This window comes from Populus nigra, chromosome 16 (assembly GCF_951802175.1).
Source record: "Populus nigra chromosome 16, ddPopNigr1.1, whole genome shotgun sequence".
NCBI classification, from domain to species: Eukaryota; Viridiplantae; Streptophyta; class Magnoliopsida; order Malpighiales; family Salicaceae; genus Populus; species Populus nigra.
The window spans coordinates 1,715,185-1,730,758 of NC_084867.1; the positions used below are offsets into that span (position 1 = coordinate 1,715,185).

The 15,574-nt window shown below is 32.0% G+C and overlaps 3 protein-coding genes across 3 annotated transcripts; all 3 read left to right on the plus strand.

Annotated features, from left to right (window-relative positions):
• The first annotated feature begins 1,319 nt into the window (after nt 1-1,319).
• LOC133675692 (acidic endochitinase-like) lies at nt 1,320-2,443 on the plus strand. The gene has a single exon (XM_062097145.1). It carries the CDS (start codon nt 1,357-1,359, stop codon nt 2,239-2,241), a length of 885 nt encoding a protein of 294 aa, XP_061953129.1. The 5' UTR covers nt 1,320-1,356; the 3' UTR covers nt 2,242-2,443.
• A 2,825-nt stretch (nt 2,444-5,268) lies between these two features.
• Nucleotides 5,269-6,382, plus strand: LOC133675693 (acidic endochitinase-like). The gene has a single exon (XM_062097146.1). It carries the CDS (start codon nt 5,308-5,310, stop codon nt 6,190-6,192), a length of 885 nt encoding a protein of 294 aa, XP_061953130.1. The 5' UTR covers nt 5,269-5,307; the 3' UTR covers nt 6,193-6,382.
• A 5,185-nt stretch (nt 6,383-11,567) lies between these two features.
• LOC133675691 (acidic endochitinase-like) lies at nt 11,568-12,669 on the plus strand. Its single transcript, XM_062097144.1, has one exon. It carries the CDS (start codon nt 11,583-11,585, stop codon nt 12,465-12,467), a length of 885 nt encoding a protein of 294 aa, XP_061953128.1. The 5' UTR covers nt 11,568-11,582; the 3' UTR covers nt 12,468-12,669.
• The last annotated feature ends 2,905 nt before the right edge of the window (nt 12,670-15,574 follow it).

Sequence of the window (15,574 nt, forward strand, 5' to 3'; positions counted from 1 at the left end):
TTATGCCTGCTGGGTCAATAAAGCTTTAATATCATGTTAAACAATTATTTTAACCTAAAAATTTAAACTATTATTTAAAGCTTATAAATATAATTTATATAATTTTATAATGAATATGTAAATGTCAAGCCTTTTATGGTTTCTTCAGCTCTCCTCTTTATTTTGGGAGATGAATTTCACCCTCCTGGAGTCACAAGTAAATTTGATGGTGTGCGTTTGGGTCAAGTTTTTAAGAAGACAGAAAATGAGGGTTGCAAACCAAAAATCAATTTGAGCCGCTCCCATGGACTTTATTGGTTCTCAATCTGGGCACTTGCCATCTGATAAGTGTGCTGTCACATGAGGTAGTAAAAGAAAGAAGAACAAAAAAAGTTTACATATCCTTCAAGCACTTACCATTAAAATAATATTTTATTATTTTTTAAAATTTATTTTGACATAAAAATAATTTAAAATCCTTTAAAAAACTAATTTTAAACTAAAAAAATTCAAAATTTAGGTAAATAGCATTTTGGTTGCACTGTCAAACGCTTAAAGTTATTGGGTTATTTGATCAATTTTTGTAGTTTTTTAAATAAAACATTATTATTTTGGATAAAAAGTTTAGAAGTTTTTTGTTTTGAAGTTGGCCTGGCTGAGTCTCACTCGATTTTTGATCGGGTTAATTAAATTACAAGTTGATTAGTCAAGTCACTTGGATTTAACTATTTTTTTTGAGTTGTTTTAGCCTTTTAGGTTGTATTTGAAAGTATGATAGTGATTGCTTTTCAAAGTGTTTTTCACTCGGAAATATATGAAAATAATAATTTTTTATTTTTTAAAAATTATTTTTGATATCTGCATATTAAAACAGTTTAAAAACACTAAAAAAAATAATTTTAAATAAAAAACTAAAAAATCATGAAACCAGAAAAAAAAAAAAAACCCCTTGATAACAATGAAATTCATAGCCTGCTTTTGATGGAATCGTCAAAGTGGAAACCGATTTCATACTCTGCCCAAAAAACAGTCCCTAGTCCCCTTTGATCCCAGGAAACTCACTGAGGGACTTAAATGGTATCTGCCTAGACAGCCAAGTCAAAACCGTCATGGTCCTCCTATTTATAAATAGAGAGGACCAGTATAATCTTTAATAACCATGGTCCCTCGAAACAAGAAGAGAAGACTTTAGACTTTGTACATTATTTTTATGCAGAACTCTTCTATACTTTCAATGAGAACGGCAACAATTTCTTGCCCACAAACCACGGTGATCAGACTTTTCTACTAAGACAACTAGACACGCATGGTCCTCAGAAGCTATAAATATGTTCCGTCTCCACATTGTTGATACACAGAACAAGCTTGAGATCCAAAATGGCTTGCCAGGCAAAAGCTATCACCCTTCTTCTATCCATCTTAGCTGTCTCCTTATGCAAACCCTCAAATGGTGCAGGCATCGCCATCTATTGGGGTCAAGATGGCAATGAAGGCAGCTTAGCTGATACTTGCAACACAGGAAACTATCAATTTGTGAACGTAGCTTTCCTATCTAGTTTCGGCAATGGCCAATCTCCAGTGCTGAACCTAGCAGGCCATTGTGACCCCAGCGCCGGTACTTGCACCGGCATAAGCAATGACATTACATCTTGTCAAAATCAAGGAATCAAGGTTCTACTTTCCATTGGAGGTGGTGCAGGCGGCTACTCCCTTTCATCGGCCGACGATGCAGGGCAAGTTGCAAACTATATCTGGAATAACTTCCTTGGTGGTCAGTCCAGCTCACGTCCGCTAGGCGATGCCATCTTAGATGGGGTTGATTTTGACATCGAGTCAGGTTCAGGCCAGTTCTGGGATGATCTTGCTAGGGCACTTAATGGCTTTAGCCAACAAAGGAAGGTATACTTAGCTGCAGCTCCACAATGCATCTTCCCTGATGCTAATCTAGACACTGCAATCCAAACTGGCCTGTTTGATTACGTGTGGGTTCAATTCTATAACAATCCTTCATGTCAATACGTAAATGATGCTACCGGTCTCTTGAGTGCATGGAACCAATGGACCACAGTTCCATCCAATCAAATATTCCTGGGACTACCTGCTGCTCCCGAGGCAGCCCCTAGTGGTGGATTCATCCCTGCCGATGTGCTCATTTCTCAGGTCCTTCCATCTATCAAGGGTTCACCAAAGTATGGAGGCGTGATGCTCTGGAGCAAGCAGTATGACAATGGGTATAGTGCAGCTATAAAGGGCAGTGTCTAGATTTTTTTCAGCCCTGCTCTTCCCCATGCTGTGTGCTCCTGATTCCTGAATAAATTTGATATATGTATATATATATGCCACAGCATGTTTGTTCTAAAGAGTGTATGCGGCGATCAAAATACTATGTTTACTTACATTTCAAGCTAAATAAAACGAAATTATAGTTCCCTGACAAGGAAAATATAATCAATTTACCAGTGAATTCCTTACATGGTTTTTTTTTCTTTTTCATCAAGCTCAACAAAAGTCTTGTGGTTGTGGAGTAACTTTATGCCTTCTAAGAATCTTCAAAACTCAACTGGGGTGTCTAAATTTTTCCACTCGATCCATGAATGCGAATCCCTTGATATATTAATTTGCTGACATTTTCAAAGGCAAAATGTGAAAGAAAGAAAAGTAGTCAAACAAATGAATTTTGAATCAACGAGACTAAGGCTAACAGAAATAAAACCAGTTTTAATGGAGGATGAGCAAGAAATGGGAATGTAATAATCGATTATTTAGATTAAAACTTACCGTTTTATTTAAATTAAACAGCGCGTTATTTCCTTTTAAACCCGCATCTTAATATCCTAAAAATACTAGATACTAAAATCTAGCAATAAATTAATTATTTGCTTTAATCAAACTAAGAACTATTCTAAAATCTAAATAACGTGTATTATTCTGTGTCTGTACCATTTCCTAAAGCCCAAATGTTGGAGGGGCTTCTTTTATTGATATGGGAACATTGAATTTGGGATCTGCTTTCAAATTATTCATATGGTTCATAGCATATCAATTTAGTGAACGTAACTGCTCTGTTTTCTGGAATTCCCTTCCCATGAAGCCCTCTATGGAGTATTGTTAATTGTTGCCATTGAAACAGTAATGCAGATGAATATTCATTTGAAATCTATTCTCTCCCCATACTATGTATAATCAATTATTTTGAGTTCGCATGTGCGCTTTTCATCATTGATGGAGAAAGAAGATAAGCATAGCTAAATTATGTGTTTGAATGCACTCGATTTCAGGTACCGTCAGAGTCTAGGTGGTGCTGTTCACAAAATCGACAAAAAAATGGACTTATTGTTGTTCTCCGAGGAAGATGAATTGCCTAATTCTGTCCTCAACAGTGAGGACAGTAATCAAACCCGGAGAGAAGAAATAGAACGAGATGAATATGGATGATGATAATAGAATCAATGACTCGGTTTCAGCAGAAGATGAGTCCCTTAGACAGGTGGAAAAGGAGTGTCAAAGCTCCCAAGGGATGAATCGGGAGGAGCATGCTCGAAAATTCTTTGATGCTCAAACCAGGAGACAGAGGGCAAGAAGATTTGCATCTTTTGCTAGCAGGGTTCCAAATTTGCAGAGAGTTTGGGCACCGAAGCAGCCAGAGGCAATGAAACCAAAGTCAGATCCTCTTCGTAATTTGACAATGAGTACAGTGCAGCTACAAAGGGCAGTGTCTCCGTCTTGCAGCCTTGCTTTTCATGCTATCATCTTATGTTATTCTGAGTGTAGCATTCACTTGTTTGCAATAAAAAATATGACTGTATGCTTGAACTTGATCCCACACTAAATGAAACAAAATTATATTTCCTGATGAGAAAATTAATCTAGATTGATTTGGATTTTTTGTTAATTTGATTATTACTAGTTTAGTAGATGTATTATTGAAAGAAAATAAATTCTAGAACAGGGAAATTTTTTTATGATTTTAACACAAGATTGCTTAGCTAAACTACAGTACGGGAAAAAGAGTGAGTTTCTTGAGGATATATTATTATTAACTCCAAGGCATTGGTCGAGAGGAGCACTTTTTGTGTGTAATGTAGTACGACAAGGTTTTCACGTTATCAGCTCTTGCGAGCTAGCCTGCGAGAGGTTTTTCCTCGTTAATTTTTTTTAGCGTGAATTATAGTTGTCTTACCTTGTTCAAAATATGACCGGATTACGGTATTACATGGGAGTATGTTAAAAGATTAAAATGTTTTTATTTTAGAATGTATAAAAATTATATTTTTTAAATTTATTTTTGATATAACATATCAAAATGATTAAAAAACATTTAAAAAATTAATTTTAAACTAAAACAAATTCAAATTTTAAAAAAATAATATTTTAGCTGCCAATCACAAAGTTATTGGGTTAGTAAATCATTTTCTATAGTGTTTTTAATAATACATCATCATTTTAGATAAAAAAAATTTAGAATTGATTCGGCTGAGTTTTACTCGGTTTCTGATCGGGTTAAGTAGATCACTGGTTGACCTATCAAGTCACTCAGATTTAATCATATCAATGTCCGAAATAGTTAAAAGAAAAACTCAGTTAAAGTCCTAAAAAGGTTTAGCTGGGTCAACTAGATCATGAATTGACAGTCAAGTTACTCGTATTTGATTGTATCACTGTCTAAAACAGTTCAAACAAAATTATTCTAAGTTAAATTTTAAGTTAGTAAGTTACCCGGTCCACTGTCGTACAAGGTTTAGATTGTGTTTAGAAGTGAAATAGCGGTTATTTTTTAAAGTGTTTTTCGTTAAAAAATATATGAAAATAATATTTTTAAATTAAAAAATTACTTTTCACATCAAAATTTCAAAACAATCTAAAAATACTAAAAGAATTATTTTTAAACAAAAAAAAACATAAAACACGGTTTCAGTTGGAAAAACAAACAGCAACTTAATAACTAAGAAATTCATAGCCTGCTTTTGATGGAATCGTCAAAGTGGAAACCGATTTCAGACTGCCCAAAAAACAAGTCCCTAATTCCCCTTTGATTCCAGGAAACTCACTGAGGGACTTAAATGGTATCTGCCAAACCGTCCTGGTCCTACTATTTGTAAATAGAGAAGATCAGTATAATCTTTAATAACCATGGCACTTTATTCTTGTCTACATTATTTTTATGCAGAATTCTTCTATACTTTCAATGAGAACGGCAACAATTTCCTGCCCACAAACCACGGTGATCAGACTTTTCTACCAAGACAACTAGACACGCATGGTCCTCATAAGCTATAAATATGTACCGTCTCCACTTTGTTGATACACAGAACAAGCTTGAGATCCAAGATGGCTTGCCAAGCAAAAGCTATCACCCTTCTTCTATCCATCTTAGCTGTCTCCTTATGCAAACCCTCAAATGGTGCAGGCATCGCCATCTATTGGGGTCAAAATGGCAATGAAGGCAGCTTAGCTGATACTTGCAACACAGGAAACTATCAATTTGTGAACGTAGCTTTCCTATCTAGTTTCGGCAATGGCCAATCTCCAGTGCTGAACCTAGCAGGCCATTGTGACCCCAGCGCCGGTACTTGCACCGGCATAAGCAATGACATTAGATCTTGTCAAAATCAAGGAATCAAGGTGCTGCTTTCCATTGGAGGTGGCGCAGGCAGCTACTCCCTTTCATCGGCCGACGATGCAGGGCAAGTTGCAAACTATATCTGGAATAACTTCCTTGGTGGTCAGTCCAGCTCACGTCCGCTAGGCGATGCCATCTTAGATGGGGTTGATTTTGACATCGAGGCAGGTTCAGGCCAGTTCTGGGATGATCTTGCTAGGGCACTTAATGGCTTTAGCCAACAAAGGAAGGTATACTTAGCTGCAGCTCCACAATGCATCTTCCCTGATGCTAATCTGGACACTGCAATCAAAACTGGCCTGTTTGATTACGTGTGGGTTCAATTCTATAACAATCCTCCATGTCAATACGTAAATGATGCTACCGGTCTCTTGAGTGCATGGAACCAATGGACCACAGTTCAATCCAATCAAATATTCCTGGGACTACCTGCTGCTCCTGAGGCGGCCCCTAGTGGTGGATTCATCCCTGCTGATGTGCTCATTTCTCAGGTCCTTCCATCTATCAAGGGTTCACCTAAGTATGGAGGCGTGATGCTCTGGAGCAAGCAGTATGACAATGGGTATAGTGCAGCTATAAAGGGCAGTGTCTAGATTTTTTTCAGCCCTGCTCTTCCCCATGCTGTGTGCTCCTGATTCCTGAATAAATTTGATATATGTATGTATATATGCCACAGCATGTTTGTTCTAAAGAGTGTATGCGGCGATCAAAATACTATGTTTACTTACATTTCAAGCTAAATAAAACGAAATTATAGTTCCCTGACAAGGAAAATATAATCAATTAATTTACCATTGAATTCCTTATATGGTTTTTTTTTTCTTTTTCATCAAGCTCAACAAAAGTCTTGTGGTTGTGGAGTAACTTTATGCCTTCTAAGAGTCTTAAAAACTCAACTGGGCTGTCTAAAATTTTCCACTCGATCCATGAATGCGAATCCCTTGATATATTAATTTGCTGACATTTTCAAAGGCAAAATTTGAAAGAAAGAAAAGTTGCCAAACAAATAATATTGAATCAATGAGACTAAGGTTAACAGAAATAAAACCCGTTTTTAAAGGAGGATGAACAAGAAATAGAAATGTAATAATCAACTGGGGCACTGTCATGCTTGACGGGAAAAAAATAGTAGTTCATACGCTTTTAAAAAATTATATATGTATTAAATTTTATTAGTTAATTACCAAAGCTTTAGTCATTTCAACAATAGTTTTAATATTTTTAGCTATAAAAATAGGTAAAAATGGTTAATTTTAATTAACAATGAATTGTTTAAAACAAAAGACATATATTCATCCAAAATTTAATTTATATTTTTGAGATAAAAAGATGAATCGTGAATGTATTGTCCTATTTTTCTCATATAATTAGTGAGTAAATAATAAACTTTAAAAAATAATTATTATCTTATGTCAATTTTATACATAGCTTAGTATTTTTTTTATTTTTTTTATATTATAACTATCCATTGATTAGCTTTTAAGAAATAAATTAAATATTTCTCTAAGTTGGTCTTCGAGACTGTGCATAGGAAATTATAGTTTTATAGCATTATTGAGATTTTTTGAAAGATTAACTTAGATTTTTTTTCCAAAAAATTAAATTTGTTTGGTGTATTTGTAAGGAATTCACTTTTGCTTTCTATTTGATTGGAATTTGGTAGGTGTATTTTGTTGATTGTGTTTGAAATATTCAATACCTAACTAGTTCAAAAAAATCATACATGTAGCCGCCCAAGTAATCGATCTGACTTATAAAGCTGCCTTGTTATTAGATAATTTACAAAGCCAGATAAACTTAAAAAATTAAAATTAAAAAAATATCTAAGTTAGCGTGTTTTTAAGAAGATAAAAAATAAATTACATAAAAACTCAAATGAAGTGAACCGGTAAACTGCACAAGTTAAAAGATAATCTAAATAATAGAAAAAAAAACATTATTTAACTAAAAATTTTAATATAAAATTTATAATTCGGATCATAAGACTGTTGTAATTTCATGAAAAGCAAATAAAAAACATATTAAAACTCAATGTTGAAAAACAAATTAAAAAAAAAAAAAAAAAACTCAAGTCAACTAGAGTTAACATGTCAAACATAGATTATGAGACAAATATAACCTAATAGAAAACAAAACAAAACAAGTTATAAAGCTCAATTATCAATCAGTCTAATATTGAAGGATAACAAAAAAAATACACGAGTCAACTCAATTTAACCCGTCAAACTCTTGATTCAAATCATAAGACTAAGATAACATTATAGAAAGCAAACCGAAATAAATTATAAAATTTAATTCTTAATCAACCTAACCAGTGAAGTATAAAATTAAAAATAAAAAGTTTAACTATAAAAAAATAGAAGCAACCAAGTTAACCTGCAAAACTAGTAATTTGGATCATGAAATTATAATAACTTTATAGAAAATAAATTATCAATCCCAATATATCTAATATTAAAAAATAATAAAAAAAGTGCTGAAAAGAGGGAATCAGTGCTCCCCTCCTCACAAATTCCTATTACAATTAGTTTTTTTTTAAATTAACAAAAATATCCAAGTAATCTTATATGTATCTTAATTAATCTAATAGATTTTAAAATTAACAATCATATAATAACCTGTAATAATATTACTTCATTATAGCTGTTAAACGTGCATGTGCCTCATGTTCTATGTTCTGGCCTTTTCTTTAAGTAGTGATTCATCATCTCGTTGACACTCAGTGACGTTTGAACTTCAATCTTATCCAGTTCCAGCCAACACCTAAATGCTCCTTGACTCAGCTAAGTTGCCTATCTGCCTCGTGCTTTGTTTTTTTTTTTTTTTTTCTAAGTTAATTGATGATTTTCTAGCATAATTGAAGTAAATGGAAAAGATAGCACTGAGCTTTAGGAAACTACTATTATTAAACCCATTTTAACTTGGGGTGTTGACTCAGTTAAGATAAGATACTATTATTAAACCCATTTTAACTTGGGGTGTTGACTCAGTTAAGATAAGATACTATTATTAAACCCATTTTAACTTGGGGGTGTTGACTCAGTTAAGATAAGATGTTTTAGTTTAAAAAAAAAAAACCTTAAAATATTGTCATTTTAAATTTATTCAAGTTAATTAGAATTAATTTGTTGAATCTTTAAACTAAATCTTGGACCGGTCATTACTAAGATGAGTTTATATAACGATATAATATAATAGCGATTGTTTTTTAAAGTATTTTTTTATTTATAAAAATATTAAAATAATATTTTTTATTTTTAAAATTTATTTTTAATACTAGCACATTAAAATTATATAAAATTATAAAAATAAAAAAAATTTAAAAAATATTTTAAAAACACTTTTTAAGGCACAGAAACAGTACTCTCTTGATATTAAATTTGTACTAAACAATGCTCATTTTAAAGAGAGAGAAAAGAGTTTAATGCATAACCACTGTAAAATGTGAAAAGAGTTGTTTTATTTATTTTTATTTTTTTTTTATGTGGGGTGTCCAGGTCAGCTTGCGCGCACCACGACTATTCCCCACGGCCCACTGGACATCCTGCAAGCCCAGGGGCAGGTTAGGCACCCCGGGGGTGACAGGCGTGCACATAGAAGGTCGAACCCGGGACAGGGACGGAACAAGTTACACGGTTGATCACAGCAGCTAGGCCCTCAAGTGCAAAAAAAAAAAAAAAAAAAAGGAGTTGTTTTATTGTTTTTACTAGTGCTGCTTAATTAACTTCATCGAAGTTTTAACATTTTTCACTTGGCTAGCATCTGTCTCTGGGCATGACAACTAGAATAATTAATAAAGTAACAGTCAAACTATAAGTTAGTCACTAATTTTTTAAGAAAATAATTAATTGGTCTATTTAGGGGTACTTGATATAGAGTTTCAACTTGTTTTTTATTATTATTATTATTATTAAAATTTAATATTTTTTTCTTCAAATTAATTTTTTTAATTTTTTAAAATTATTTTTATGTGCTGATTTTAAAAATGAATTTTAAAAAAATTAAAAAAATATTATTTTAATGCATTTTCAAACAAAAAATATTTTAAAAAACAACTATTATTATACTTCCAACCACTCTTGTTTTGAAAATCATTCATTAATCTCTTGGCAATTTTTCATCATTAACTTATAAACAATAAATATATTATTTTTCAATTAAAAACAAAAAATGACAACAAAATAATTCAATTAAAAACAAAAAAACATTTTATTGGCATGTAAGCGTGTATTGGATATTATAAGAGTGTTACATCTTGCACGTATTTATTCAAGTTTCAAGTTGCTTGACAATTGATTTATATAAAGTAAGTCTTTCGTGATTTTATTTTGTATGAGTCGGAAAAATTAGATATATGGTTATTTGAATTTGGAGAGGACTAAATTAAAATTTAATTATGAAGTGAGAAGTGATAAGCAAGGGGTAAGTAAAATGGCTTAACCTTTTTTTATTTTCACTAAGAAGTTTTTTAAATACAACGATGTCATTTTTTTTTTTGAAAAAAGAATATCTAACATGCGGAGAAGCATGGGTCAAGTATCTAGGCATTGTCTAAAACTGTAACTCCTCTTGGTGAAAAATAAAAAATTGACTAGTCTTATGCAAAATTAAAAAAAAAATTATAACTCTCAATCGGGTTATCAAAAAATTTCATCCTCGAAATTTAAATTCATACCTATGTAAGAAAATAATCCGGAATATTTCTTCTTCATTTCTGACTCTCTCTCCTAGGTTTCTTCTTCTATTTGAGAGTTTCTCCACAGTACTTTTACTAATGACACCTTTTTATTTTGTAATTTCTTTATACTTCGGTCCATAATTTACACAGGTTGTACCTTCATAGTTAAATCTTCCTGTACTTCCATCGGAATTTATGGCAAAATTCATGCAGGATCCAAGTTTGCTTTCCGCAGCATCGAACATGAAACACATTGTGTATCCTATCTAAATGTGGTGGCAATAATATTCGATAGGCAACCGTCCCAATTCTTTCTATAATTTTATATGCCTCAATATATCTAGGTGCTAATTTGTCTTTCATTCCAAACTGAATCACATGCTTCCATGGAGCAATTTTTAAAAATACCATGAATGAGATGTGATCCAAGATGATTGAATCAAGATGAAAGCTGTAATGACATATAATATAAGTGTTGTTGATAATTTAGTACCAACAAAAATAGAGAAAACTCTGCCGAAATTTTCAAAAAAAAATTCCATAATCTTAGATATATTATTCAATACTTGACATTAGTAAATAAATGTTTGAGATTTCATGACATTATAATTCGAGGATGTTACAAAAATAGTTAAAAAAAAAACTTGTTCTAAGTTAAATTTCAAATTAGCAAGTTACCTGGTAAACTAGTTAGGTTGTATCGGGTTAAGGTTGTATTTCTAATTATAGTAGCGATTTTTTTTCAAAGTATTTTTTACTCGGAAATAAATGAAAATAATATTTTTTATTTTTAAAAAAATATTTTTCATATTAACATATCAAAACAATCCAAAATATTATAAAATTTAATTTAAAATAAAAAAATTATAAAATTATAAAACACGGCTTCAACGGCGAAATAAATCAGCACTTCTAGCTATGAAATTATTTCATAGCCTGCTTTTGATGGAATCGCCAAAGTGGAAACCAATTTCAGACTGCCAAAAAAACAGTCCCTAATTCCCCTTTGATTCCAGGAAACTCACTGAGGGACTTAAATGGTATCTGCCAAACCGTCCTGGTCCTACTATTTGTAAATAGAGAAGACCAGTATAATCTTTAATAACCATGGCACTTTTTTCTTGTCTACATTGTTTTTACGCAGAATTCTTCTATACTTTCAATGAGAACGGCACCAATTTCTTGCCCACAAACCACGGTAATCAGACTTTTCTACCAAGACACCTAGACACGCATGGTCCTCAGAAGCTATAAATATGTTCCGTCTCCACATTGTTGATACGCAGAACAAGCTTGAGATCCAAAATGGCTTGCCAGGCAAAAGCTATCACCCTTCTTCTATCCATCTTAGCTGTCTCCTTATGCAAACCCTCAGATGGTGCAGGCATCGCCATCTATTGGGGTCAAAATGGCAATGAAGGCAGCTTAGCTGATACTTGCAACACAGGAAACTATCAATTTGTGAACGTAGCTTTCCTATCTAGTTTCGGCAATGGCCAATCTCCAGTGCTGAACCTAGCAGGCCATTGTGACCCCAGCGCCGGTACTTGCACCGGCATAAGCAATGACATTAGATCTTGTCAAAATCAAGGAATCAAAGTGCTACTTTCCATTGGAGGTGGCGCAGGCAGCTACTCCCTTTCATCAGCCGACGATGCAGGGCAAGTTGCAAACTATATCTGGAATAACTTCCTTGGTGGTCAGTCCAGCTCACGTCCGCTAGGCGATGCCATCTTAGATGGGGTTGATTTTGACATCGAGGCAGGTTCAGGCCAGTTCTGGGATGATCTTGCTAGGGCACTTAATGGCTTTAGCCAACAAAGGAAGGTATACTTAGCTGCAGCTCCACAATGCATCTTCCCTGATGCTAATCTGGACACTGCAATCAAAACTGGCCTGTTTGATTACGTGTGGGTTCAATTCTATAACAATCCTCCATGTCAATACGTAAATGATGCTACCGGTCTCTTGAGTGCATGGAACCAATGGACCACAGTTCAATCCAATCAAATATTCCTGGGACTACCTGCTGCTCCCGAGGCCGCCCCTAGTGGTGGATTCATCCCTGCTGATGTGCTCATTTCTCAGGTCCTTCCATCTATCAAGGGTTCACCTAAGTATGGAGGCGTGATGCTCTGGAGCAAGCAGTATGACAATGGGTATAGTGCAGCTATAAAGGGCAGTGTCTAGATTTTTTTCAGCCCTGCTCTTCCCCATGCTGTGTGCTCCTGATTCCTGAATAAATTTGATATATGTATATATATATGCCACGGCATGTTTGTTCTAAAGAGTGTATGCGGCGATCAAAATACTATGTTTACTTACATTTCAAGCTAAATAAAACGAAATTATAGTTCCCTGACAAGGAAAATATAATCAATTTACCATTGAATTCCTTGCATGGTTTTTTTTTTCTTTTTCATCAAGCTCAACAAAAGTCTTGTGGTTGTGGAGTAACTTTATGCCTTCTAAGAGTCTTCAAAACTCAACTGGGCTGTCTAAAATTTTCCACTCGATCCATGAATGCGAATCCCTTGATATATTAATTTGCTGACATTTTCAAAGGCAAAATGTGAAAGAAAGAAAAGTAGTCAAACAAATGAATTTTGAATCAACGAGACCAAGGCTCACAGAAATAAAACCCGTTTTAATGGAGGATGAGCAAGAAATGGGAATGTAATAATCAATTATTTAAATTAAAACTTACCGTTTTATTTAAATTAAACAGCGCGTTATTTCCTTTAAAACCCGCATCTTAATATCCTAAAAATACTAGATACTAAAATCTAGCAATAAATTAATTATTTGCTTTAATCAAACTAAGAACTATTCTAAAATCTAAATAACGTGTTTTATTCTGTGTCTGTACCATTTCCTAAAGCCCAAATGTTGGAGGGGCTTCTTTTATTGATTTGGGAACATTGAATTATATAGCCCAAACAGTTTGGAGGGGCTTCTTTTATTGCTATAGCCCAAACAATTTTATTATGAACAGAAACTATATAGATATATATTAAATAAGGAAACCAATTAAAAAATAAATAATTTGATTATACAACCACTCGTCATGCATGACAGGAAAAAATAATAGTTCACATGCTTTTAAAAAATTATATATGTATTAAATTTTATTAGTTACCAAAGCTTCAGTCATTTCGACAATAGTTTTAATATTGTCAGATTTAGCTATAAAAATAGGTAAAAATGGTTAATTTTAATTAACAATGAATTGTTTAAAGCAAAAGACATATATTCATCCAAATTTTAATTTACATTTTTGAGATAAAAAGATGAATCGTGAATGTACTCTCCTATTTTTCTCATAAAATTAGTAAGTAAATAATAGACTTTAAAAAATTATTATTATATTATGTCAATTTTATACATAGCTTAGTATTTTTTTTTATTTTCTTATATTATAACTATCCATTGATCAGCTTTTAAGAAATAAATTTAATATTTCTCTAAGTTGGTCTTCGAGACTGTGCATCGGAAATTATAGTTTTATAGCATTATTGAGATTTTTTGAAAGATTAACTTAGATTTTTTTTCCGAAAAATTAAATTTGTTAGGTGTATTTGTAAGGCTTTCACTTTTGTTGTCTATTTGATTGGAATATGGTAGGTTTATTCTGTTGAATGTGTTTGAAATATTCAATACCTAACTACTAGAAGTTAGGGGAAAACAAAAAAGGAGAGAGAATTCAAACACATAGCCGCCCAACTAATCTGACTTGTAAAGCTGACTTGTTATTAGATAATTTACAAAGCCAGATGAACTTAAGAAAATATCTACAGTTAGCGTGTTTTTAAGAAAAAATATATATAAAAACTCATACGAAGTGACGTGTAAACTTTACAAGTTAAAAGATAATCTAAACCATTAGAAAAAAAATATTGTTTAATATTTTTTTCTAATATAGTATAATTTTTTAAAAAATATTAAGATGATAAAATATTGAATTGAGTTAAGTCAATTCGAATTAACATGTAAAATTCATGATTCAAATATTAAAACTGTAGTAATATTATGGAAAGCAAATAAAATAATATATTGAAACTCAATTCTCAACCAATCTAATATTAAAAAATAAAATTAAAAAAAAAATCTCAAGTCAACTAGAGTTAACATGTGAAACATAGATCATGATACCAATATAACCTAATAAAAAGCAAAATAAAACAAGTTATGAAGTTTAATTTCCAATCAGTTCAATATTGAAGGATAAAATTAAAAACAAAATAACAAAAAACTACGAATCAACTCAATTTAACTCGTCAAATTCTTGATTCATATTATGAAACTGGGATATCATCATAAAACACAAATTAAAATAAATTATAAAATTTAATTCTCAATCAACCCAAATAGTGAAGGATGAAATTAATAAAAAAACTTGAGACAACCAGATTAATCCACAAAACTAGTGACTCGGGTCATAAAATTATGATAACTTCATAGAAAATAAACTAAAATACATTATCAACCTCAATAAATTTAAAATTAAAAAATAAAATTAAAACAAAGTGCTGAAAAGGGGGATCACTGTTTCCCTCCTCACAAATCCCTATTACAATTAGTTATTGTTAATTATTGCTGTATAAGTTAGAAGAGAAAGTGGTCAATTCATTATATATGTTAAACATGCATGTCTGCTCATGTTCTGGCCTTTTCTTCTTGTAGTGATTCATCTCGTCCCCAACAGTGACGTTTGAACTTCTATCTTATCCAGCCAACACCTAAATGCTCCTTGACTCAGCTAAGTTGCCTATCTGCCTCGTGCTTTGTTCTTTATTTTCTAAGTTAATTGATGATTTTCTAGCATAATTGAAGTCCTATATTGTTTTTTATTTCAATGGAAAACATAGCACTGCGCTTTAGGAAACCAATATTATTAAACCCGTCTTAACTTAACTTGTGTGTTGATTCAGTGAAGTTGTTTTAGTTTAAAAAATATCTTAAAATAATAATATTTTAAATTTATTTAAGTCAATTTAGAGTTGATATGATAAATTTATAAACTAAATCTTGTATTGAGTCGTTACCAAGATGGGTTTATATAACGAGAAATTATGCTAGTAGTTGCTTTTTAAAATATTTTTTATTTAAAAAAATATTAAAATAATATTTTTGATGCTATCATGTTAAAATTATCAAAATCATAAAAATAAAATTAATTTAAAGTAAAAATCTTTCAAAAACATTTTTAAACACAAAAATAATTTGTACAAAACAAGGTTGATTTTGAAGAGAAAAGAGTTTAATGCATAACCACTGTAAAATGTGAGTTGTTTTTT

What these genes read in the sequence shown, in the direction of transcription:
- LOC133675693 (XM_062097146.1), top strand. Translation starts at nt 5,308, where the DNA reads ATGGCTTGCCAAGCAAAAGCTATCACCCTTCTTCTATCCATCTTAGCT.
- LOC133675691 (XM_062097144.1), top strand. Translation starts at nt 11,583, where the DNA reads ATGGCTTGCCAGGCAAAAGCTATCACCCTTCTTCTATCCATCTTAGCT.
- LOC133675692 (XM_062097145.1), top strand. Translation starts at nt 1,357, where the DNA reads ATGGCTTGCCAGGCAAAAGCTATCACCCTTCTTCTATCCATCTTAGCT.